The following is a 26146-nucleotide window of genomic DNA, read 5'->3' on the forward strand; positions in this document are numbered from 1 at the left end:
ATTTATCTACTGGCGGACCTTTTGCAGATGAGAAAGGAAGGTAGCCAACCTGAAAATATACAAAAACTACCAACCTACCTGTATGTATGCATCTCACTGCTGCAGCACCTGTAAAGATCTATAGCAAGTCACACAGCAAGATACATAGGTGGGTAAGTACATACGTAAGATAGAATGCGACGCCCCTTGAGTTGTGCGTGCTGCATGGTAAAGTGTTCTGCAGGCAGCCTCTGAAAAGACGCCTGTTCCTTTAATTGGTGTGATGTTTCTTGCATCTTCGTGCGATAGTCCATTTCCCGCTCTATGATGGCCCGGGGACATAGCCAGAGTGAGGGGATTTCACCAGGCGATCGTCTACATAAGGTAGCTAAGGTATATCCTACTTGGGCTTGCTACGTAGCGAGGTATAAGGTAGTCAGTCTGCTTTGTGATCCTCATACTGATATTTAGTGGCATTTGGATCCTACTCTCTAGTCATTTAGCCCAATAAGTGTACAGATCTACACGCCTAGAAGCAGCTCTTGAGTTGATCTCTTAAGTGACGCAATTCGATCCATGTGACTGCAGATGTCTTTGTCGACTCTGTGCCGACTCTGTGTCTGAGGCTCTCTTAATCAAGATTCGAGATCTCAATTAAGTTGACCAAAGGGCTGGGTTCGAGGAGAGTTTGATAGTGGGGTTCGATTGATGTGCTACCTAGGTAGTACCTATAATTAACCCCCTAGCGTAGACTCTGACATTGAGTACTGCAACCCTGATGATGCTGATGGGGGGGCTCGGGGGGTGTGGTGGCCTGGCCCTTACGGCGGCGGGCGGCGCGCACATCCCCTTGATTCCCCCCTTCCCGTCCCCGTCCCACAGGAGAGAGCTCGACAGGGGGGGCGGCGTGCACGCTAGCTTCCAGCTCCCGCAAAAAGGCCACGAATATCTTGAGGGACCGGCTTCATCCCTTTATCCCCCCAGCTCAGCTCCTGTTTGTTTGATGGCTCGGCTCTGAATCCCCTCCTCCATCAACCACTACTTCCATTAGAGGTTGCACCCGTCAAGCCGTCAGCCTGCCCAGCTTCACTGTCCGGGCATTGATGCTTGCTTGAGAGACCAACACAGCATCGACCGAGCCTTCTTTTTCTTCTCTCGGTCTTGCGCTCGTATTCCTTCGGACACTTTCTTTCATTCCCCTTAGAATTTCTCTCAGCCTCACCACCCGCGGTTTCCCGCATTTCTTCCTTCCTCCTTTCTTCACCGGTATCATCGCCGAGTGTTGGAGCCCATACACCACCAGCATGGCTCAAGAGAAGGCCGCCGTCACCACCGGCGCCGACGTTGGCGAGGCCGTCAGGAGACGCGCTGCCGCTCCCCCGCAAGGCGTCCCGGCTACGAGGCCGGAGATAGATGACAAGAAGAAGTTGGTGAAGAAGGTATGGGAATTCCAGCTGAGTCTTTGGCTAGTTGGACTATCTATCAGGCCTCCGAAATTTCATAAAACTGATAATTTGGCTTGCAGGAGCAATCGATTCTCCAAATTCTCGACGAGTGGGAGTTCATCATCGCCCCAGTTATCTTCACGGCCCTTGCGTTCTTCACAAGACTCTACAAAATTGGCTTGTCAAATATCGTGACCTGGGATGAGGCTCACTTTGGCAAGTTCGGCTCGCATTACCTGAAGCACGAATACTACTTTGACGTTCACCCTCCCCTGGGCAAGCTCCTCGTCGGGTTGTCCGGCTACCTCGCCGGCTACAATGGATCGTTCGAGTTCAAGTCTGGCGAAAAATACCCCGAAGATGTCAACTATACTTTCATGAGACAGTTTAATGCCTTCTTTGGTGCTATTTGCGTACCCATGGCTTACTGGACTGCAAAGGAACTGAAACTGAGGCGCCCCGCTGTCTGGTTCATCACCTTGATGGTCCTCTGTGAGAACTCCTACACGACAATCAGCCGCTTCATTCTCCTTGACTCGATGCTGCTCTGCGGAACGGTGTCTACGACGCTCTGCTGGGCCAAGTTCCATCGTCTCCAGAACAAGAGCTTTGAGCCTGAGTGGTTCTTCTGGCTGTTTATGACTGGTCTGAGCATCGGCTGTGTGACCAGTGTCAAGCTCGTTGGACTCTTTGTCACTGCCCTGGTTGGACTGTACACGATTGAGGATCTCTGGAACAAGTTTGGCAATGTCAAGATGCCAGTATTCGAGCTCGGCGCTCATGTCGCAGCACGAGTTATTGGACTCATCATCCTGCCATTCCTGGTCTACATGCTGAGCTTCGCCATTCATTTTGCCGTCCTTACCAACAGTGGTCCGGGTGATGCTCAAATGAGCTCGCTTTTCCAGGCCAACCTGAAAGGAACCGAGGTTGGTCAGAACAGCCCGCTCGAGGTTGCCTATGGGTCGCGTGCAACCATCAAGAATATGGGTTATGGAGGGTAAGGAATTCTAGAAACGTTCAATCGACATTAACTAACCTCAATTAGTGGTCTTCTTCATTCTCACGTGCAAACTTATCCCGAGGGATCTACCCAGCAACAGGTTACTTGCTACCACCACAAGGATGCTAACAATGACTGGTTCTTCTACCCCAACCGTGGTGATGCCGATTACGATGAGAATGCCGAGCCCAGATTCATTGGTGACGGCGAGACCATTCGCCTGATTCATGCCCAAACCGGCCGCAACCTTCACTCTCATGAGATCGCCGCTCCTGTCACCAAGGCGGACAAGGAAGTCTCCTGCTACGGCAACCTTACTGTAGGCGACGACAAAGACCACTGGAAGATTGAGGTCGTGAGAGATGTTGCCTCGCGTGATCGAAGCAAGATTCGCACGCTGACCACTGCCTTCCGCCTGAAACACCCAGTCATGGGTTGCTACCTCCGCGCCGGCAATGTCAATCTGCCTCAGTGGGGTTTCCGACAGATTGAGGTTACCTGCACCAAGGACAACAATCCTCGTGATACCTACACCCACTGGAACGTTGAGGCGCACTGGAACGATAAGCGTGAGTTCCCGCAATATTCCTGCTTTTTGCAAGTGGTTGCTAACGGAAGATAGTACCTGCTGGTGACCCGGGTCAATACAAGTCACCCTTCATCCACGACTTCATCCATCTCAACGTCGCCATGATGACTTCGAACAATGCCTTGGTTCCGGATCCTGATAAGCAGGATGACCTGGCCTCTCAGTGGTGGCAGTGGCCCATCTTGGTAGGTGTTTCTGTTGACATTTCGGTTACATCCAGTCGTTTGCTAACGTCTTAATAGCATGTCGGTCTACGTATGTGCGGCTGGGATGACAACATTGTCAAATATTTCCTGCTTGGCAACCCCTTCGTCTACTGGGTGTCTACGGCGTCTCTCGGCGCCCTGGGACTGCTTGTTGCTTGGTACCTCGTTCGTTGGCAGCGTGGGTACAAGGAGCTTTCTCAGGCGGAGATTGACCAGCTCCATTACTCTGCTCTTTATCCTATCATTGGATGGGGTCTCCACTACCTGCCGTCTGTCATCATGGCTCGTGTCACATATGTCCACCATTACTACCCGGCGCTGTATTTCGCCATTCTGGTTCTCGGCTTCCTTGCTGATTGGTTCCTAAGGAACCAACGTAAGGCCGTCCAGTACGGTGCCTACGCCGTGCTGTATGCCACTGTCATTGGGCTGTACATCTACTTTATGCCCATCTGCTGGGGCATGACTGGCCCGAACAAGCAGTACAGCTACATGAAGTGGTTCGATACCTGGAGAATGTCTGATTAATCTCGTGGTGAACGGTAGCTGTATGGAGATATGTAAGCTTCTCACAGGAGGCTTATAACGCTAGAATTTTTGGAGCTGGTGAGGAAAATTCGAGGTCTGGAGCATGTTGTTGTTAGATGAGGTATAGCAATCTCCATTCCTCTCGGGTCATCTGTACGTTACGGATAAGGTGAAGCATTAAAAAAGGCAGGAGGAGTTCTGGGAAGGACCTTTGTTGAACCCGGGAAGCATGAGGAAAAATGACTTTCCACAGTATAGTAATATGAATTCTCTTTGTCAAATGTCCAAATGTTCTATATCATGTGGTGGACCGGATTATTATGCATTCGCTGTACAGTCTTCAGGGATTAAGCAACCTCGAAACAACTGAAGGAGACCTTCCACGGGTATCACGCCGTTACCTGACCGTATGCCCTCTGGATACTGATACATGGGGAGGAGGAGGAGGAACAATAAAGCTCTCAGCAGCAGCCACCGCCCGCCGGCTTCGTCGTCTGTAAGCTCACCGCCCGCTGCCCGCCCGCGCTGGGGCCCTTGACGCCGGAGCGCCGGTCGTTCAGGTCGTACTTGCCGGCCTGGATGTTCTGGTATATCCTCTCGGCGACGCGCATGAAGGCCTTCTCGACGTTCTCGCCGCTCTTTGCGCTCGTCTCGACGTACTCGAGCACGCCGTTGCGGCGCGCCCACTCCTCGGCCTCGGCGCGCGTCACCTCGCGCTTGTTGTCCTCGTCCTGCTGCGCCGCCAGGTCCGCCTTGTTGCCCACGAGCACCACCACGATGTCCGGCTCCGCGATCTGCCGCAGGTCGTTGAGCCAGTCCGTCACGTGGCTGAAGGTCGACTTGCGGCTCAGGTCGAAGACCAGCAGCGCCCCGCTCGCGCCGCGGAAGTAGGACCGGGTCACCGACTTGTACGTCTCCTGCCCGGCTGTGTCCCACAGTGACAGCTTCATGTGCTTCTGCGGCGCCGCCGGGGTGCTGCTGGATCGTGGCGGCTCGGGCAGCCCGCTCGGCGGCTTCTTGTCGTTCCCGCCGTCTTCTGTTGCTGTCTCTGAGGCAGCATCGTCGGCGTCGGGCCCGGACGTCGGAGCAAGAGGAGGGGGGAGGTCTCTGGAGTGCGGCGGGCCGACGGGGACGATGCGGCTGCCGAACTCAACGCCAATGGTCACGTCGTGGTGCGTGACGAAACGGCCCTCGCACAGGCGGATGGTCAGGCTGGACTTGCCGCATCCCGAGTCGCCGATGCAGACGAGCTTCGCGATGTAGTCCCAGGACGGGGACGACATGTGAAACGGTCTGAGGCTGAAGGCCGGCGGGAGAGGCTTGCCGGAGGAGAGAAGAAGGTGGGCAGGAGTGTGCCCCGGGAGTTATAACGGGGCGCACGTGAGTAGCGGGAACGTCTCGTGCAAACAGGTCAGAAGCGTATGTTTGTTGTTCTATGTCTGGAAATTCAGACTGCAGACAGAACCGAGTCTTGAAGGATCGAAAGTATAGAAGAATCAAGCAAGGGTTGTAAGTCTCACAGGTGACGTTAAGACATTTAGAGGGCAGTTTCGGTGCATGTGCTTCCAGGCCATAGCTTAGGGGGGATCAGCAGAGCTTAGCCTGCTGACAAGGGTATCTATTCGGTGACGCAACTGGGGCTGCTGATAAGAAATGCAAGAGCTGCCGGATTATCTACCTACCAGGTAAGGTACATGTACCTAGGCCGCTAGGTATCATAAGGTAGCCTCCAGAATGCCTGCCCGGAGGGCTCAGCAAGCATCATATGACCCTTCAGCTATCAGCTAGATGCGGCCTCTCTCTTAAAATCCAGAGACTCTGCACTGTATACAATAAAACACAATTTGATCGAAGGAAGCTTGCTATCAAAGTTACCATACTCTGACAGCTGTTAGGATCGCATCCAGGGATAAGGCACATGGTAAGGGTTCTACCCTCTGGTATCTGGATAGGTACATGTAGGGAGGTCGGAGAGCCAGCTTGATAAGAGGGAGGCGTCACTCCGGCAAGCGGCAGCATCTTACTGCATAGTAGTCTACATCTACAATATGGCCTTGAAGCATAACGCTCGCTCCAAGCTGGATGCATAAAGTGCAAACTGCATAGAGAGTGTTGTCAACCTACCATCCGACTGGATTGAGATCCATGTATGATGAAGTGGCTGCAAAGTGATAGGGCGGCGGAATGGTCTTTGTGCATTGCTTGTGCTTGCTTCCCAGGCTCGGTATTCAAGTTTCGGGGCCTTTCACTGTAGACGAATCGAGGATGGCGCCACAGGCGGAACCGGAACCGCACGCGGACAGGAATTAGCGTGCATCAGCACCAACCTGCGCAAGCTTGAGCCGTGACCGCTCCATCTCCAAGACGCAAGACCAGCTGCCTACTGTGTACCCGTCCCCATCCTGGGCCATCCTAGGCCAGGCCGCAGCAGTAGGGACCCCGACATGACTTGGCTAAGTTGACTTGACTTTGATCAACCACCACCACCACGACCAAAACAACCTCGCGCGCCCTCTCACACCTAACCAACTGCCTACCTTACCTACTCTACCCTATCGATTTGGTCGTGCCGCGGTGTCGTGTGCCTGTTTTTGTTGTCCTGATCACAAAGCCAGACCCTTCGCAGTGCTTCTTTTCACAGGCGCCACCAGTGCACAAGCCTGTCTTTCATCGGTCCCGGCTTTAAGCACCCCGCAGATTGCCCATCATCCTGATTACATAGACACCCACGGCCTCTGACTCTGACTCGTCGCCCACCGACTGCTCCCTCACCTTCCGCAACAGCCATCCCAGGAGGTATTCGTGCCTCCTGTGGAGTTTACAGCGATACAGACATGTTTTCAGAATGTAAGTCTCCATCTCAAGCATATCTCCAGGCGCTGGGACCTCGACTGACTGACCGCCGCCTAGATGCTTCTCGCTTCCTCGCCCAGTCATCCTCCCGCATATCCAACTTCGGGCAGCCCGATAACAACAACGACGGCCCGAGTAGACAACCCGCAGATTGGCAATCCAGGGGCTATGGCAGGAACGGCGGCCGGTCCTTCTTAGGAAGAGGCCTCCCCGGCGGCGGAAACCCTTACCAGCAGTCCGGCTCGAGGTTCGGTCATCTCAACTTCGCCTCTCGATACGGCCAGGATGCACCTCTATTCCACAGCACCCGCGATGAGTTGCGAGAAGAGGATGACGAGGAGGAGCGAGACAGGGAGGCCGCAGACCTGTATGCCCTCCAACGGTCACGGCGGGTCTTTGCCGCCGGCCGACTAGATGAGAGCACGGAGCCAGAGGACGAGGGGAGCCATGCATCCCTAGAACAGAGCCAAGAGCATGATAGCGGTCATTTTGGAGATCGGGGCCATGGATTGGGAATCCGAAGCAGCTGGAATGGCACCAGAAGCTTCAACCGCCGAGGCTTCAAGAAGGAGCCCGCGATAGAGGAGCCGGATGATTTGAGTCGGAAAGACTCTCAGGAAAGCGACGAGGCCAAGGGTAAAATGGTTGATATCGGCCTGGAGTCTACAATCGCCGACAACGAACCACCTGCAGATCTCACCATGGAAACCCCTATCGACGATAACCCACCAGCATTCCAGCACTTCCGAGGAAACCCTGGCCATACTCGGCTGCCGTTGCGAAGGGATTCGACTATGGACTCTGAGCTTGGCGTTCCACCTAGTGAGGCGACAATACCATCACCGGCCCCTGCTTCGGATGGCGAGATCTTCAAGCATGACCAATTCTTTGCGTGGATCTACCTAATTTCATTAGCCTCATTGCTAGCTACGTTCGTCTTGATCTGGCTGCATACATCGACCCCAAGCAAGAAGAACCCGCTTGGAGATACCATATATACGACTCTCTCATCGTCTTTCCACCTTCTCGCCGTTGACACACTGGTCTCCATCATAGTCTCGCTAGTCTGGCTTGCCGCACTACGGTCCTTTGTCCGGCCCCTAGTCGCTGTGATCATCCTGGCAGTACCCGTCATCCTAGTCTCTTTTTCACTGTATCCTATGGTCTCCAGCTACAAGGGGCGCGAGCACGGCTCAAGCTTTCAAGATGTAGTGATGAGGTGGGCTTCGATCGTGCCCGGCATCTCGGCCATTGTCTGGGTTTACCTGGTTTGGAAAGGGCGATATGCGCTTCGATCCGCCATTGAAATTCTTGAATTCTCAAGCCGAATTCTTGCGGCCAATTCTGCTCTGATCCTTGTTGGTATGGGAAGCTTGGCCTTTATTGTCATGTGGACTTGGGCATGGCTTGCAATGTTTACCAGGATCTTCCTCGGTGGTTCATCGGTGTCAAGCCTATCTAGGTTCATTATCGATGCGTCCAGCTGGTGGCTTGGTATATACTTCATTTTGATGTACATTTGGACCTTGTCAGTGGTTTCAGGAGTCCAAAGAGGTACCACAGCGGCTACCGTCTCGCAGTGGTACTTCCACCGCAATGCAGTCCCCAGCCCGTCCTCAAGAGAGGTTGTCGCTGCTGCATTGAATCACTCTGTCACCACCATATTTGGAACAATCTCTTTCTCGACGTTGTTGGCAGTCATGATTCGTCTCCCGCTTCTTGTCCTCCCCCGTCGATTGGCAGATACTGTCGGGGTATTCTTCTATTCCTTCGTCCCCACATCAATAGCGGTCCTCACGAACCCTCTCACCCTCACATATGCTGCCATTCACTCGCAACCTCTCGTCACATCAGCAAGGGGTCTGAGCCAGATGGACTTCCTGTCCCCGCAAGCGCCAACCACAACATTGACGCCGCGAGCGTTCTCTCGGCGCGGAAGCACTGCTCCATTGCTGCCTTACCGACTGGCAAAGCTGCTGCTTCATGCTACACGATTTATCATGGCTACAGCACTGGGTTTTGCTGGATGGGTTATGACCGCAAGGCAGCTACGCATCGCAGTCCCAGACGGTGCAGGTATTAAAGGTAGTGCCTACGCCTACGTGGTCGGCCTCGTGGCAAGCTTTATCGGCTGGGGCATCCTCGGAGCGATGGAGGGTATTCTGAGTGGCATCTTGGATGCTGTGGTTATTTGCTACGGCAGCGAGACCAAGATGGCCACGGGCGGTGGTGGCTATTGCATGGAGGCAGCATACCTCTTTGGAGACAGGAGAGACGACCGCGGCCGAGAGTCGGTCTACTAAACTGCCAATTTTCCTACAGAAAGCAGCGTGGCGTCCTTGGACTCGTCAACTTTTGTGTGTTTTTTTCTTGTTTCAGGTGTATATCGAGGTCATACTGGGCGAATTGGCATAGATGCATTAGAATGATTGTAGCAAGGAAGATATCAATATAAACAGCAAATATTTACATGCTGTGGCCACATTTCATCATTGTGCCTCTTGATTGATCTAAGGAACAGACACCTCTTAAGCTATAGTCGAAGCAATTCTGCTGCATTTAGAGAAGCTTGTACAGCCAGTAAATGAGTCAGTTAGTACACTATCGGCTGAGGTTGGTGATATACGCTGAATGCCGCTAAGCCAGCACAGTCTTCTCGGGAGCCGCCACATGCACGATTTAGCACTAACAGGACCCTTGCCCCTCTAACCCCAGAAAATTTGTTGCGCAGAGGCCGCTCACTCATACAAAAAGTTGTCATCCCACACACGGCAACACACAGCCCAACCTTGACTCCGGGTCAGGCTCGCAAAATGTTAAGTCGTGCGAGGCCGAGTCTGAGACAGGGACTCGACCGCGACGTCTATCAGATTGTGCGCAAGCTAGAGGACGATTTGGAGGGCACGAAGACCAGCAAGAACCTACGTATCTCTACCGTCTATGATTATATCAAGCACTCAAACTCGAGCTTGGCAAGGCAAAAGAAGCGGCCGCTCGAGGATGCGATTGAGAGGGTCCTCACGTTCAGGAAGGATGAGCTGAAGGAGGACGACTCGGACGCGGAGCTGGAAGCCAACGCTGCTAAGTCGCCCGGCCATGCGCATGAGCGCGACTCGTTTATCTTGAACAAGCAGCTCACGAAGCGTTGGAATTTCGCCTCCGGCAGTGCTCCTTCGTCATCTGGGAGGCAGTCGCCTGCTATTACCGGGGCCGGGCCCATGGACGTGGACGGCGGGAGCGTTGCCGTCAGCGGCAGTGTGAACGGTGCTATTGAGCGGCAGCCCAACGGCGAGTCAAAGGCCAAGCGGCGGAGGAAGGAGAAGGATTACGACCGGAGTCCCCCTACGGGCGTCTCCATTGCCGACATGGCTGGAATCCAGCCCGTGCTCAAGAGGCTGTACAATCCCGTCTACCTGCCCTTGACGCATGGTGACATCTTTGCCAGGCTGAACTATCGCTTTAATGACGGCGTACTGCTCCATGGCCCCTCCGGCTGTGGAAAGACCACGCTGGCGGACGCCCTCGCAGCCGCCCTTGGTGTCGCTTACATACCTATCTCCGGCCCTTCCTTGGTGGCGGGAACTTCGGGCGAATCTGAGAAGAACATCCGAGAGCTATTCGATGAGGCTATCAGACTCGCCCCATGCCTAATTTTCATTGATGAAATTGACTCTATCGCCGGCAAGCGAGACAGTGCACAAAAGGCCATGGAGAACCGAATGGTTACAGAAATCAACCGAGGAATGGACAGGATAGCCCGCGACACTGGCGAGGGCAAGTACGTCGTGGTGCTGGCGGCCACGAACAGGCCCGACAGCATCGAGCCTGTCATCAGGCGGCGGTTTGCACACGAGGTTGACATGGGCATGCCTGATGAGAAAGCTCGCGAGCAGATCCTGCGAGCGATGACACGCGAGCTGCCATTAGCAGACGATGTGGACTTTGCAGCGCTTGCTCGCCTTACACCTGGATACGTCGGTGCGGATTTGAAGCATGTGGTGGACACGGCTGTCTTCGAGGTGGTCCAGTCCGTCGTGGACAACCGCTTGACTGAGACAAGAGCGCAGGATCCCGATGCGCTCCCTGGTCTGGATGTTGCACAACAGAACTGGCTTCTTCTCAAAGATAGGCCTTTCGAGCAGGAAGGGAACATCTACGTTACATTAGATCATCTCAAGCACGCAGTCTCTCTTATCCAGCCTGCCGCGAAGAGAGAAGGATTCAGCACCATACCCGACACCACGTGGTCTAACGTCGGCGCCCTTCACGAAGTGAGAACGAAGCTGGAGATGACGATCATCGGGCCCATCACGAAGCCCGAGCGCTTCGCAGAGGTTGGCATACAGACAGCCGCCGGCATTTTACTTTGGGGGCCGCCGGGCTGCGGAAAGACCCTGGTGGCCAAGGCCGTGGCGAACGAGTCCAAGGCCAACTTCATCTCGATCAAGGGTCCCGAGCTATTGAACAAGTACGTGGGTGAGTCTGAGCGGGCCGTTCGGCAGCTGTTCGGCCGGGCCAAGTCGTCCGCGCCGTGCATCCTGTTCTTCGACGAGATGGACGCCCTCGTGCCGCGGCGCGACGACAACCTCAACGACGCCAGCGCCCGCGTCGTCAACACGCTGCTGACGGAGCTGGACGGTGTTGGTGACCGCAGCGGCATCTACGTCATCGGCGCGACCAACAGACCGGACATCATCGACCCAGCTATCCGGCGGCCAGGCCGGCTGGGCACGAGCATCTACGTGGGACTGCCGTCGCCTGACGAGCGCGTGGACATCCTGCGGACCATCTACCGCAACACCATCAAGAACAAGAGCAATGGCGGCGGCGGCGGCGGCGGCGGCGGCGGAGCAGTCGACCCCATCGACCTGGACAAGATCGCACGGGACAGGCGGTGCACGGGCTTCTCGGGTGCGGACCTGGGCAACCTCATGCAGGCGGCGGCGCAGGCGTGCCTGCAGCGGACGTACGACGAGGAGGGCACGCCGCACATCACGATGGACGACTGGGAGAAGGCGTTGCGCGAGGTCAAGCCCAGCGTGACGGACATTTCCAAGTACCTCGAGCTGCTTGCGTAGATAGATAGTTTTAGATCCCACGATACCCACAATCTGCCAACATATCACAATGATATCAGGACCAAAAGCGTTTATAGCAACTTTGATTCCGTCGTTAGTTTATTTGATTCCGCTTGATTCGCACTGTCGAGGCACAGTTTGGGAACATTCACGCCAAGGGGGTCATGAATTGGAATTGTTGCTCGCTTAAGTAGATGCGGAATGCCGATTCCAAGAAAAGAGGAGAGGGAATTGTTGTGTTGTTTGAGACGATGACACAGCGACGCCGCGCAAATGTTGCAGGTCTAGTCTATAAATACAAAGGTTGTGCCCACTCCGTCCGTCTAATGCAGTCCTCCCTATTAGTACACCTCGACGCCGACCGCTTATTTCGTAGCATCCTTGAGGAAGCTGTCAAAGTGCGTTAGTACCACCGGCCGTAAAGTGAGTAGATGGGGGTGGGGAAAAGCATACGTGATCAGGTCATTCCTGTCCTTGTCCTTCTTGAGACCACCGAAGGCCATCTTGGTGCCGGGGATGTACTTCTTGGGGTTCTCGAGGTAGGCGAACTGCAGAACGCGTTAGCTGGTGCCGGAAGCTCTCCCTCGAGCTGGAGAGAGGAGATGCGGATGAGTAGGGTATACTGACCAGAGTTCCCTCGTCCCAGGTGATGCCCTTCTGCTTGTTGGCATCGGTGTAGGCGTAGCCGTCGACGGAGCCGGTCTTTCGGCCGAACAGGCCGTGCAGAGCAGGGCCGATCTTGTTGCCGCCGTCCTTCTCAAGGGTGTGGCACTGAGCACATCGGGTCTTGAAGAGGTTGGCACCCTTCTTGGAGTCACCTGGAAGCGTGTCAGTCAGCACGAGAAAAATGGCCTGATTTTCTGCCAAGACCAGAGTGCCTGTCGTCCGAGAACCCCCAAGCTGAGAGCCGCAACAGCAGAAGCATTGCAATGCCAGGCGATGCCAACGTGAAGGAGTCGAGAGACGAAGTCTCAGGTCTTCTTCTCGCTGGTGGCAGCAAGATGAGCAAATCCCGCAGGGCGCATGCCCCGTCGCCTGACAGTGATCAGATGCGACAATGATGCCGACAAGCGCCATGAGACACAGCAACGGCATTGAAACACCGGAGGAGGTCCTTTAGATGTCGTCGCCCATCTTGTCGACACTCAATGGCATTGCGGAGGCTTGGTGGTTCGATCGGCCAACAGACAAACTGAGGTCCAGCAGGGAGCGTGAGCAGGAGGACCTACCAGCAGAGAAACCCATTTTGGCGGTATTAGAGAATAGAGCGAGGTAAGGCTAGATGAGAAGATGCTGCAGAAGAAATCAAGATGCAAGACAGGAAGGTGCCTGGTGCTTCTTTTTGGTGTTTGTGGTTGGATATCCAAGGGCTGGTATTGGAAGAGAGGAAAAAGATTTCGTAGGTACGAGAGAGTCGCGCGCAGAATCAGGGCGGCCGGCTAGCAGAAGCGCTCTTATTTTTCATGAGCTCAGCGCCCGGGGCAGCCAGGAAAGCCGGGCCCAATGCTGGTCATAGTGGTCATAGTGGTCATTAACCTGCAGGGAGCCCACCCACAAAAACCCACATGGGAGCTGTGGCTGCTGTGGCGGAAAGCGGGCTACGAGGACGTCACCACCAATAGCATCACGAGTAATGGTCATTTGCATGGCACAACGTACCAGCGTTACCGGGCAAAGTCGGAAATGCTCCCTCCTCAGCAGCCCAGCACAGCGCACCCAGTGGCCACCCAAGCCACCTACAGGCTACAGGTGACCTAGTGGCCCCGGAGAAATGGGTATTTCCTCCCTCCGGGAACGTCGACACGGCGAACACTCGGGAACCTCCCAGCTAAACATCTTTTCGGTAAGGTCTCTCCGGGCACACGGCGGGATTGACACTACCTAGGTACCACTGTACCCAAGTCGGCGAAATTACCTACGCGGTAGCTTTCGCTTGCTGGAAAAAAAGCTGCAGGCCCGAGTGATCACGCTTCACATCGCCGATCTTCCTAATACGATTCCGGAACTTCCACTGACCAACTCTGCCTGGCCAGCCGCAGCCCGCAAAGCTTCAAGCTCACGGGACATTGTCAGCCAACTCTGCCATAGCTAAAGGAGTACCAGGTTAGCAATGGCAACGCCGGCGGCATCCGCGTTCTCCATCCCCCGGTTTCTGCTGCCGCAGAACGGCGCGATATGGCGCCGGGTCAACCGCTTACAGCCCGGCACCGCACGGCAGCTCGTGGTGCGATATGCGTCCAACGATGCAGCCAAGGGCTCCAAGCCCATCGTCTTGGAGAAGCCGGCCAAGTTCAATCCGCCCTCCCACGGATCCCGGCTGCCAAAGCGGACCACTCCTCGTCACTATGGCGGTGCTCTGAGTGCAGAAGAAACGCAAGCCCAGAAGAAGAAGGACTACCCAGGCACAATGCCGGCGGACGGTACATGGGCGAATTGGTTCTGGACGAGCAGAAACTTCCATCTCTGCATCACTCTGGTAAGTGGCCACTTTAGTATGAAACAAACGCATCTCTAATTGTGTTGCAGGGCACTCTGACGTCTTTGGCGGTGTTCACATTCGTGCAGAACTTCAGGCACACCTCCCCGTTCGCCGAGATGCTCCCGGCCGGTTCTGAATATCTCTCTCATCCAATTGACTCATTCGGTCAACTCATCGAGGTGATCCGCCTTACCGAGAACTACCAGTCCGAAATAACGGCAGAGAAGAGAAAGAGGAAAGTGGACGACGTTGCCAAGCGGAATGCGTACCGACAGGCACACGGCATCACCAACGACGGCATGTTCGCTAGCTGGACATCCAAGTCTGATGAGGAGTCGCTCGGGCCAGCAGTTCCCCCTGAAGAGGAAGCGGCCCGCGTGGCAGCGGAGGACGCGAAGCCGAAGAAATGGTTTGGCCTTTTCTGAAGCATAGTTATCTTGTACAATTCAATACCCATTACATAGCGCACTTCATGTTAGCAAACGAGGAGGGTGGTTCAACGGCCAATAACTTCATCTAGAACATGAATGGCAAACAGATCTCAGATCATTAATCATAGGGTATCATTTTATCCTAACTCTACAGCTTCCAAGCCATCTAATACCTCATCTGCAATGCCGCCTTTTTCTAACACTTTTTGAACCATGGCGCCTATGATGGCCAGCTTTGCTCCTCCGCGTGGCGCCTTCCATACACCCTCGACGGACTGTGTCTCCACCGCTCTAGATTCGGGTTGTTTCTCTTGGGTTGGCAGACCGGTCGCTAAGTTTTTCTCGTTGGGCACGCCAGGCGGTGTCAGCCGTGACGGTGGATCTATCGTCCTTATGGACAGGAGTCGTAGGTTCCGCCCGCCCTCATCTGCCTTTTCGCCTTTTCCTCGTGCGGTATCGCCAACTGACACTGCGACTGCTACGTCTGCCACCGCCAACTCCTCCTTGGCCGGATCGAATATGACATTGTTGCCCACCGCCATGACAAGCAATGTGACCGGTGGTCGCGATGATACGCTACCACCTTGTTGCGGGTATAGATAGTCTGAGGCATCCCAGTCATCGTTGAACAGTGGATCTTCGTCTCCTTCTGACTTTAAACGTGGTAACCTCGTGGCTAGTAATGCAAGGTGCGTTGTTAATGACAGCAACGGTAGGGGATATGATAATGGAGGTGAGATGAGGAGAATCTAAGCAGCTCAAAGTTAGCCACGCAACAATTTTTCGGCTGAATTAGAAGTGACCTACGTCGAGATAGAGCTTCCAGTGAAACCTCCTGTTGATCCAAAGCCTCTTCACAAACTCTCCATCGGCCAACAGCGCCTCGCTCAGCATCGTTGCAAGGAACACCGTGCCCGCATCGTCGTCCCGCAGGCCGGGGATCTCCACCGTCATCTCAACCCAGTCACTGTCGCCGCTCCGCTCATCGCGCACCTCTCCCTCCTCCTCGGTGTCCGCATCCCCGCCCGTCTCTAGCAGCGCCGCTTCGGGCAGGACGTTCCCCGCAGCGAATCGCGGCCGCGTCTTCTCGACCTCGGCCTTGACACCGACGATGGCCTCGGTGCCGTCCGCGAAGCAGATGCGCGCGCTGCCGTTTGTGCCCGGCAGGATGCCCGTCTCGGCGCTGAGGGGGCGGAACTGCGCCGGCGACCGGCCGTCGGGGCGGATGGGCGGCGTGAGCGACAGCGAGGCGTGCAAATAAGCAAGCTCCGCGGGGGAGAGCAGGACTTGCTGCTGCGTCGCCGCCATTTCTGTCGTGCGTTTATCTGCGTGCTCTTGTATTGGATGTAGTGTTTCCGTCCCGCTTGGATATCACAAGTGGCGCGCTCCCTCCTTGCCTAAGCTTCGTTTGTGGGATGTGATGGAAGCACGAGGCTGAATAGCTTCAGAATTTTGGAAGGTGGGCTGGCTGGCTCCAATTGGTTTCACAGAGCTGAAGGTCGCCAAAAATCATAGTGGGGCACCAGCTGCAAGGCTGTGGGATCTCAGCTAGGTACAATGTACTCCTTGCACTGGGTGCGAATTCCTCAAGAGTACCTCGGTACCTAGTGATCCTGATTGGCAAGTAGCCCTGGTGCTTGTTGAGACCAAGCGCTGTTGACTCTGTTCATCACTATAAGTCTAACAACGTCTACGAAGGTAGTGCTCCCTTGCTGAGGAGACTATCATAGACAGATAACCTTGGAGAACTACCATTTTCACTTGCAGGCGGAGGAGGATTGTAATAACCAGGCTAAGCGTCCATTAATATGTTTCAACGATGATGTAGACCTCAAACCCAATGGGGTTAGAACGCAGTGCATGGTGACAGGCTAAGACGTGTCCAGCATTAATTAGTTCAGCATACGAGACGAACGAACGTAAAACATGCTCTGGCTTCCCTAGAAATTACAAACATTTACTTTGCCCTCTACAATTGCACTCTTGTTTTGGGACATATTGTGACTCTGATGTAGCGAACATCGTTCGGTTATACCTTCATAGACGTCTAAATATGCAACAAATTAGAAGTAAAGACGACGGAATATACAAAGTCACTATTCTTTCTAGACGTAGCCGAAAACAGAATCTCATATCGGTTGAGCTTATATTGTCAAGCCTATATTATTGATGGCCTGATTCGAATAGTATGCACTAACCCAGAGCCACATCCTAAGGCAAATGTATTATCACGAAACGCACTGCATGTGGGTCTATAATCTGGAGGTAACCAGATGATGTTCTCTCCTTTCCATATTAGCCAGTCTTTGACAACCAAAGGACACATGGCCCAGGAATCTTCGTCGAAAGAAGTCCTAATGTCTGCTGTGAGGCTGATTAAACCTTTATTCGATACTAACAAACGACAGTCAGTAGTAAAGGATAAGTTTGTAAGAGTTTGATGAGTGCAGAAAGTATGTGTCGTCTCCCCTGTTGCTGCATCCCAGAGCCGTATAGTCCCATCGACTGAGCCTGATACCACTGTCCTGCCTTCGGGCGAGAATACCACGGTCCAAACTCCGCCGCTGTGACCGTTGAGGATTCGCATCGGTTTGCCAGTTACTACGTTCCAGAGCCATACACTCCGGTCAGCCGAGCCTGATGCTATAGTTTTGCCATCTGGCGAGAACGTGATAGCCCTAACCCCACCGCTATGACCCTCAAGTGTCTGCGTTGACTTGCCTATTGCTATATCCCAAAGCCGTATAGACCGATCATAGGAGCCAGATGCCAGTATATTACCATCAGGCGCAAAAGCTATAGCCTTAACAGTAGAGCTATGGCCGACGAGAACCTGTCTCAGTTTACCTGCTCCTATATTCCAGATTCGTATGGACTCATCAGATGAGCCTGATGCCACTATATTACTGTCAGGTGAGAATGCAATAGCACTGATCTCGTGGCGATGGCCGCTGAGTATCTGTCCCGACTTGCCTGTCGCTGTGTCCCAAAGCTGTATGGTCCGGCCTGAGGCCGATGCCACAGTATTGCCATCGGGTGAGAACATCATACAGTCGATCTCATGGGGGTAGTTCTTGACTATCTGCGTCAACCCGCCTGTTGTGGTATCCCATAGTCGTATAGAATGGTCCAATGAACTAGATACAATGATAGTGCCATCAGGTGAGAACATAATAGCACTAATCTCGTGACAGTGACCCTTGAGTATCTGCTTGGGAATACCTGTTGCTGTATCCCAGAGCCATATTGACCGGTCGTAGGAGCCTGATGCTATTATATCACCATCAGGTGAAAAGGCGATGGCATTAACTCCGCCACTGTGGCCTTCAAGTACAAGACTCTTGCCTGTTGTCAGATTTCCTAACCGTACAGTCCAGTCATAGGAGGCAGATGCTACTATCCTGCCGTTAGGTGAGAATATCAGAGCACTGACTCTACTGCGGTGACTCTCAAGTGTGTGCTTTAACTCGTATGTTGCTATATCCCGGAGCGATATAACATCATTAGATGTGACAAATGCTATAAGCTTGCCACTGGGTGACAATGCAATAGGGGAGTAGCATTTCTTGAGTGTCTGCTGTAACACACCTGTCGATATATCCCATAACCGTACCGTACTGTCGAACCCAGTAGAAATTAAACTCTTGCCATCAGGTAAGAATCTAATAGCTATGACCATATGGTTGTAACAGTCTAGTATCTGCTTCTGTTCTCCTGTTTCTATGTCCCAAAATCGTATAGATTGGTCATAAGAGCCTGAAACTATCAAGCTACCATCAGGTGAGAATACAACAGCACTAATCTCATGAGAGTGGCCGTTAAGTACTTGCTTTGGCTCACCAGTCACAACATCCCACAGTCTTAACGACTTATCATAAGAGCCTGAAGCCACTGTCTTACCGTTAGGCGAGAACGCAACGGCATTGACGTCACCAATATGGCCCTCGAGTGTCTGTCTCAGCTCACCCGTTGCCATGTCCCATAGCCGCACAGTCCAGTCGCTTGAGGCAGAAGCCAGTATATTGCCGTCGGGTGAGAATACGATACTGCTGACTTGATCATGATGCCCCTCGAGGATCTGTAGACAGGCGTTCCAATTTGACTCAACCCTGGGCAAAAGTGAGATATACTCTGGAATGCAGCTCTTAAACAGGCGTCGTATTATGCTCCTTCTTGGTGTGAAAATCATTGCAGAGGTATAGACTTGCAGGGGACATATATTGACTATGTGGCGGAATTTGAGAATGAACCGCGTCGCGTCATGTAAGAAGGCAGCAACGCCAGCACTCGAGCTGGGCTGTGGAGAATCTGTCAGAGAACGCCTGAAAGACTGGTTCCAACACCACCTACACTAACGAGACCTCGTAATTTGAGGATCAGAGCAATACTCCCAGAAAGCTTCCCTAAGAGACTCAGGGCCTCGAGCCAGTGGAGAAAGTGATGTTTAAGAAAGTCATAGGCTTCATGGTGATCGTCAATACTGGTTTTTGTCTGTTCTAGATGATACACCCAGTATAGGCAAGCATACTGAATGTGTGCTGGCAGACATTCTTCGATAATCATAGGTTCAACATTTTCGCGAGTAGCGCCAGGGTGTTTCAAATTGCAAATGTCCTTCTTTAAGTGTTCATTGGAAGAGAGGAGTCTCAGACAGCTAGCTGTAATGTTTTTGTGTGTCGCTGTCTCATCAACCCAAAATGGCGTTTTCCCACACTTTGCGGGATCAACGAGAAAATTTCGAAATGACAGGTGGAATAGCCGAACAGGATTTCTGGAATCGGATGGGATATAGAGAACAGAGTGAAGAAGATCCAGCCTCTCATCGACCACACTCTTGGGAACCCCAAGGATTATAGCAAGACATGACGTTGACAGCGGCTCAGCTAAGAGCACAATCGAGCCAACAATTTTGCCAAAGTCCTCTATCAACTCTCGTTTCTCACTATCGTGAAGGTTACTTATCAGTTGATCGAGAACTGGAAGGTAAGTTGCGTCGAGTTTGGATTCCTGGCCTGCCATCTGATACTGGAGAACTTTTGTGAGCTGTCGATCCGGCCCACCACCCCTTCGATCTCTGACAAAGCGACAGACAGTTGTTGCAAAGATAAAGAGCGGTACTGCTATTTCAACCAGCTTGTCGATAGTTGGCTGGCTCGGCCAGTTGTTAGGCAACCGTCGTTCGGTTGCAACAATACCGTTATACTCGTCCCTTACTGCGACAAGCTCGTCGCGCAGATATACTCTGATGTCATGCTCAATAATAGGCCTTGGGATCTCATGTAGAACGAGGTCCTGGTATTCGCCTCTGATCTTGTGAAAACCGAGCCGGATAGGTAGTTCCGGTCGGCTCGTGACAAAAGCTCTGGCTTGGACCGAGCTTAGAGACTTCAACTGCGATAGTAGGTAGACAATAACTCTGATATTGTCGTCCCACTCACATTCATCGAGAGCATCAATGACAAGTACGACTTCCTTCCCCTTGTCGAGATGCCTTTTTATCTTATTCAACGGTTCCAAAATAAGCTTCTTAAACTGTATACTTAGAGCCTTACCGGTAATAGCAGGATCTGTATCGATAGCAGCTCTCACATATGGTACCAAAGCAGGCTCCCAGGTGATAAGCTGAGAAGCAATGGTTGTAAACAACAGAGCAGCATTACCACGGTCTCGCTCACCACTTTTGAAAAAGAAGCTACCGCCAAGACATCTCTGATCGGCACATGCTTGTGCTAGCGTACGCGATATCGTGGATTTGCCAGTGCCTGCCATACCGTTCAGCCAGAATATACATTTGCCTTGCGGGTTCCCGACCCAGCTCATCAGCTCTTGGCCGAGGGTAATCCGGGTCTTGGGATGACATCGTGCTTTATGCTCCTCGGCGTGAGAATCGAATGCCGCGTCTTTCGCAATTGGCAGGAGGGTCCCGACTTTGGTGGTCTTATCTACCTCATCCAGCATCCGTTTAAATGCCCTTTCTCTACCTTCTCCGTAAAGTACGGGAAGTTGAATATCGAAGAGCCCAAACAATGAATAGGCTTTATCTTCAAGACGCGAGGTTTCACGATCTTGGGCCCACGCCAATCGTTCAGGAACAGGGAATTCTGACAACAAGCTGCCTTGAAGAGCCTTGGGGGAGATGCCCGTTACTTCACAGATAATCTGTTCAAGAGACTTTTTGTTTCCTATCGATACGCCATCTTTCGAAAAGAATTCAACCATCTTTGGTGCGATTAGCTCTTGAAGTGTCCAACCACGGGTAAACCATCGGCTGCTCCGAAATGCTGTTTCCCAGAGCGAGTCAGGGTGGTATGTATCGTGAGATGTCGCCGGGGGGACAGGCTTCGATTTCTCGCATAATGATGTCTTCTGTACACTCGTAAACTGGGCTTTTGGGTAAGGGATAGAGACATCAGTGAGGTAGACATAGCACCGAGCCGCATTGCTATACCAACAGAACATACTGTTGATAGATTCGCTTAGCTCGGCACTACTCGATTTGTCAATACAACAAGTATCTACCCAGAAGTATCGGAGTTTATCTCGTGCCGCTTGTTCTGCACAAAACCTGATCTTCTCATAGCCAATCTTGTCCTTCCCAGTACCATTGATTAGGTCTTGATAGGTCACTTCGTCCGTATCTGGGCCCCATGTATGTGATAGGATGGCATATTCGGGGATGTCGCGAGGCGGCAGGTCCTTTGTCAGGGTGAAACTGCCATGATTACACTCTAGCAGTCGCATGGTTTCAGCCTGAACTCGCTATCGGATCAACGCTTAACTGCAAAATGATGAGCGCTATCGAGCTCGATGTTGGAATCAGAAGAACAAGCGTTGGAAGGCGGAAAACAATCCGCTGGTTGGGAGACATGGCCATTGACGATACCTAAGCCTCCAGCCTTAGGTAACTTGGGCTGTTGATTGGGCGACTGGAGGTGGCAGTGCACCTGCAGCTTCGAACTCAGGGTTTGACAGTGAGTCGCATACCAGGCAACGACCAAATTGGCTGGCTACCTACGTGCGCGGTTCAGCACTATATGGCCAAAGTTGAGAAATCTCAACCTTTGGAAGAGAGACGCTGAGCCTGAATATTGCCATACTCAGAGGCCCTGTCTCGGATACTTTTGGTGTGTACCCAGTGAGTAGTTGCACCGTACGCTAGACCACTTTCGTCGATGCTGCAAGGTGTTAGTCGGTGCACTGGCCCAGATTACTAAGGGCCGACTATGCTGTAAGTGTGAGACGGAGAAACAACCCTCCTCGCGTGCAGTTAGTCTTCTATAAAGTGTCCGGACACCCCCCCCAATTGGAAGCCGTTGTTTTCCTAAAGGGGAAGCCTCGCATCATTGACTTGAATCGAGATTTCATGACATGTGTGTATCTACGGGTCTTACAATCGAAGTTCTGGAGGTTTCTTTGGCTCGTTGTCAGCAGTAACGCGGGAGAACTGTAGTTCGAGACATGGGGATATTTCACTCCCAGGAGGCTTCCAGGTTCGCTCAGCCATGGCCGGCCGTCGAATCAAGGAGTCTTCCAACGGAAGGTAGACGGCCAACAGGTCATGGCTCGTGTGGCTTCGATCGGGGCGGGTCCTGCATCTCGTTCCTTGTCTGAGAAAGTCTCCGGCCACATTGCCGTCACCCCTTGTGTAGCTCTTATATCGTCGGTAGCTTGAGTAATGGATTAAGAATCAAGAAGAATTAGAGTAGAGTCAGGGAACCGCACTATCGTCGTTCTTTCATAGTATATAAGCGTTTGACCTCTTGGCTCTAAGAGAGCTTCTAGTCCTCCAAACTCATACCCGCCTCCGAAACTCACGATACCTACTGACCACGTCCTCTCACACATCCCTTGTTTCTTTTCTATACAGTTCCTTCAAAATGGGCGCCATGGCACGCGCAATCAAGGCGAAATGGATCGCTGAGCCGCTGCCACCTCCAGGCAGCTTCAAGAACCAGACGATACTCGTGACAGGAGGAACGTCTGGTCTTGGTCTGGCCTTCGCCGTCCATGTCTTGAACCTCGGTGCGAAGGAGGTCATTATTACCGCACGTAACTTACCGCGTGGAGAAGATGCAAAGAAGAAGATCGAGGCCGAGACACGGACATCGGGCAAGGTTACGGTTATGACGCTGGTGATGGACGACTACTCGTCCATTGTGTCGTTCGCAGAGCAACTCAAGGGGAAGTATTCGAACAACGGAGGTCTTGATTTCATTGTGTTGAACGCCGGTATTACGAATCCAGCGTTCGTGAAGAGTCGTGCAGGCTGGTAAGTCAACTCTCGAGCAAGCTCCGACGTACTTGGGGAAACACTGGGACTTACATCACCCGTCTAGGGAAGAGTCGATCCAGATCAACGCTATCAGCACGGTCCTCCTCGCGATCCTCCTGCTGCCCTGGATGAAGAAGCTCGCCGGCCAGCGACAGACACCAGCACACATGACCTTCGTCGGCTCCGGGCAGCACACCGACCCGAATGTCCAGGAGTGGCTCCCCTATTTCGACAAGGAAGGCGGCGTATTGGCACACTTCAACAAGCCGGAGAACTGGCCGACCTATAATATTAACGCCATGTATGGCATCACCAAGTTGATTCTCATGTATGCCACCTACGAGTTGTGTAAATTGGCTCTAGGGCCCGATGGACAGTATGTTGCTCCCCTAAACATGTTACAAAGAAGCCTTGCTAACAGACCACCGGAAGACCTCAAGTTATTATCAATACTGTCTGCCCAGGATTAGTGTCCACGAATCTGTCCCATTCGATGGAGGCTCATTCTTTGGCCTTGAGGGTGATTGCGCCAATATTCAAGGCCGTCTTGTCAAAGTCTCCCGACTCAGGGGCTAGGGTCTACTTGGCAGCCGGACTTACTGGAAAGGAAGGACATGTAAGCAATCATGAGAGCCCCGGCTCCCCCCACGTGATGGTAGTTGATCTGACTAACACAATGCTCAGGGAAAGTTCATAAGGTTCTACCTCACAGACGAGGAATACAACGCGTATGTAACCTCTGTCACAACGACGATCTTAGCTTCCCTTGACGGGGAGGCTATTCTTCTCGAAGGTCTTGGCTAACGATTACAATAGGAGAGCCGCACCCGTGTTCACGAGCGACGCAGGCCGGAAGGTACAGAGCCTGGTCTGGAAGGAGCTAGTCGGTATACTTGGAGCACAAGTACCTGAAATAAAGCCGATCATCGCGTCACTAACAGGGTAATACTAGTGTTGGAGAGGTTATACACGGTGCTAAAGGAGCAACAAATGGTGCTAAAGAGTCTCGTACATAAGAGCGGATAGTTGGGGGGGATCGGAGATGGTTCATCTTTCCAATGTTCATCGGCCGAATTCAACTACATGCAGCGATGTTGTCCACGTCACATTGAGCTAAATAAAGCATGAATAGACATGTCTTGGATACTACTTGAGCTCCCGTGTTAAGATCCCACGTTCACCGAAGCCCGAAAATAGGCGTGTGATCTCTTGCCAAATCCGGCACCGACGGCTCGGGAAGCCCGACCCGGGGTGCGGGATGCCCCGTTTGCAATCTAAGATCGAGACAAGCGGCGAAAGTCCAAGCAGAACATGGGTATCAAATCCGGCCCCACGGCGGCAACCAACTCGGCGATCTTAGACTTCAGCGAGCCGAGGTCATCAATGCTGTCGTTCGCCCACACGACCAAGTCTGACGTGTGGAAGAACCCCTCTGCGTAGTCTGACCGAAGCCGTATATGGTCAAGGTCTACCTCGCTGAGTTGTTCCAGTGATAGAATCCCCGGCATATTACTGGTGAGCAAAGATTCACCTGGCTCATCATCATCTTCGTCCGAATCCACCGAGCTATCTAGATGACTACTTTGTCCACCAGCCTCAGACACCACGTCCTCCATGTCTTCTTCGTCCTGAGCATGCCCATTGCGCTCTCTAGACAGGCTAACGTAGTGCTTCCTGTCAAAAATAGCGAGGGCTTCCTTGTCCAAGAGATCCCAGTGCAAGCTCTCCGGGTCCAGAACGTATTGTGGACTGTAGTCAATCTTATAGCGCATCTTTGGGCAGCTGTGTATGTAATATCCTGAATACCACCATCGATATCCACCCTCGATGGCGAGCGCAATCTCTCGAAGAGCTCCAAGCTTGCCTGGACTATGGCAATGTACCGATTCGTGGTAGAAGAAGTAGACTGCACTGACGCAATTTGGAAGCAAGTCAAGCACGCCAATTGCAACCAGCTTGCCATCGAGGCGATAACAGTGATGGTAGGAGCCCACCTGACGCTCTTTCCCATCCGCATCAACGTAAGTCTCCCGCTTGAGTGGCGAGTCACACAAGAATCTTTTAAATCCATGTCTTGTGATCTTGGATGGTGGCTCTTCATGGACTATTCGCTGATAATTCTCGAAGACAGCATACTTCTCTTCCGTGAAAGTATCTGGCTCTAGTGTGACAGTGAACTCATGCGCTGGCTGTGGCGGCTTCTTTAGTGAGTAACTTTCTGCTTCATGTATCCTTTCTACCAAGTCAAAATCGGTATCTCGCTTTCGCGCTTGCTCGCGTGACTTGGGATATCGACGGGCCGCCTCTTTTGCATATTCGTCGCCTATCACAAACCGGTTGAACCGGTTCACTGCTTGGCGTTGGTCTTTGGCGGCTTTGAATCTGCTTGAGTCTAGCCGAAGTGTATAGTGTGGGCAACATGCATTCTTCTGATTAGGCCGGTAAAGCAGCGTGCCGGAGCGCCTCCAACACCGGTCAATCAAGGACTGATAGAATGACGGGTTCAAAGAGAAGGCGGATGCATAATAAGAAAAGCCTAGCGAGAAAGAAATTAGAACTGATGCTGACTTGCTCGATGCTGGCTGTTATAGCAAGACATGGAGTACGTTGTTGACGCAAGTTCAAGGATGAGTTGAGTTAGGAGTATGACATGTCAACTTGAGGATGAAGTTCAACCGCAACTAGCGGGGCATGCGTGACCGACATCATGAAACAGGGAATGCGAAGAGTTACAACAAAGAGTAATAATTCACGTTTTCTTGACTGACCACTGCGACTCTTTCGGCAGTAACCGCAGTCGGCTGAGTTGCTATAACCTAATGAACATCAACATTAGCCAGGGGAACTAAGATAACCGATGGGCACAAGGGCGACCAATTCGAGAGCCGCACGAGGACCCCAGCAACATGTGACATGTGTACTAGGGGGGTTGTTGAGACGAGACGACAACGTGACAGAATACGTAATGATAGAAACATAGGCTGACATGGAGAAATATTCCCTTGAGGACAGTGCTTTGACGTAGTGAAATGGGTTGCGAGCTAACGCAGCATATGGTGGATGATTGGGAAGGCGAGGCAGCGTGCAGGGGCTGGCTTTGAAGCAGACTGGCGGAGAGAAACTCGGGGGGAAAGTGGTAACAGCAACGCAGCACGACATGTGCTAAGCAACGATAGACGTGCAGTTCCCCGATTGACAAGAAATTGAATAGCCAACGACAGTGGACCGATCTTGCACGGGATCGAATGGTTGGTTGAGATGTGTTGTACTAAGTACTTACCAA

The 26146-nt window shown here is 52.7% G+C and overlaps 7 protein-coding genes across 7 annotated transcripts; 4 read left to right on the forward strand and 3 right to left on the reverse strand.

Moving 5' to 3' along the window:
• Window positions 1–1283: 1283 nt before the first annotated feature.
• On the forward strand, window positions 1284–3750 carry UCRPA7_5104 (putative dolichyl-phosphate-mannose-protein mannosyltransferase 2 protein; the record flags this gene model as incomplete). Its single annotated transcript, XM_007917651.1, has 5 exons — window positions 1284–1418; window positions 1505–2424; window positions 2473–2996; window positions 3050–3201; window positions 3259–3750. The coding sequence occupies 5 exons, from the start codon at window positions 1284–1286 to the stop codon at window positions 3748–3750; spliced, it is 2223 nt and encodes a 740-aa protein (XP_007915842.1).
• A 461-nt stretch (window positions 3751–4211) lies between these two features.
• Window positions 4212–5033, reverse strand: UCRPA7_5105 (putative gtp-binding protein rab2 protein; the record flags this gene model as incomplete). The annotated part of the gene is made up of 1 exon (XM_007917652.1): window positions 4212–5033. One exon carries the CDS (start codon window positions 5031–5033, stop codon window positions 4212–4214), a length of 822 nt encoding a protein of 273 aa, XP_007915843.1.
• A 4383-nt stretch (window positions 5034–9416) lies between these two features.
• On the forward strand, window positions 9417–11681 carry UCRPA7_5106 (putative aaa family atpase 60s ribosome export protein; the record flags this gene model as incomplete). Its single annotated transcript, XM_007917653.1, has 1 exon — window positions 9417–11681. One exon carries the CDS (start codon window positions 9417–9419, stop codon window positions 11679–11681), a length of 2265 nt encoding a protein of 754 aa, XP_007915844.1.
• Window positions 11682–12046: 365 nt separating this feature from the next.
• UCRPA7_5107 (putative cytochrome c protein) lies at window positions 12047–12926 on the reverse strand (the record flags this gene model as incomplete). The annotated part of the gene is made up of 4 exons (XM_007917654.1): window positions 12047–12071; window positions 12135–12229; window positions 12309–12499; window positions 12911–12926. The coding sequence occupies 4 exons, from the start codon at window positions 12924–12926 to the stop codon at window positions 12047–12049; spliced, it is 327 nt and encodes a 108-aa protein (XP_007915845.1).
• Window positions 12927–13791: 865 nt separating this feature from the next.
• On the forward strand, window positions 13792–14585 carry UCRPA7_5108 (hypothetical protein; the record flags this gene model as incomplete). The annotated part of the gene is made up of 2 exons (XM_007917655.1): window positions 13792–14157; window positions 14208–14585. The coding sequence occupies 2 exons, from the start codon at window positions 13792–13794 to the stop codon at window positions 14583–14585; spliced, it is 744 nt and encodes a 247-aa protein (XP_007915846.1).
• Window positions 14586–15383: 798 nt separating this feature from the next.
• UCRPA7_5109 (putative 3 exoribonuclease family protein) lies at window positions 15384–15899 on the reverse strand (the record flags this gene model as incomplete). The annotated part of the gene is made up of 1 exon (XM_007917656.1): window positions 15384–15899. The coding sequence occupies one exon, from the start codon at window positions 15897–15899 to the stop codon at window positions 15384–15386; it is 516 nt and encodes a 171-aa protein (XP_007915847.1).
• A 6569-nt stretch (window positions 15900–22468) lies between these two features.
• Window positions 22469–23809, forward strand: UCRPA7_5110 (putative short-chain dehydrogenase reductase protein; the record flags this gene model as incomplete). The annotated part of the gene is made up of 5 exons (XM_007917657.1): window positions 22469–22860; window positions 22928–23239; window positions 23296–23479; window positions 23548–23591; window positions 23680–23809. 5 exons carry the CDS (start codon window positions 22469–22471, stop codon window positions 23807–23809), a joined length of 1062 nt encoding a protein of 353 aa, XP_007915848.1.
• Between the last annotated feature and the right edge of the window lie 2337 nt (window positions 23810–26146).

The sequence above is a fragment of the Phaeoacremonium minimum genome, assembly GCF_000392275.1.
Source record: "Phaeoacremonium minimum UCRPA7 unplaced genomic scaffold PA7_03_scaffold_393, whole genome shotgun sequence".
Taxonomy (NCBI): Eukaryota; Fungi; Ascomycota; class Sordariomycetes; order Togniniales; family Togniniaceae; genus Phaeoacremonium; species Phaeoacremonium minimum.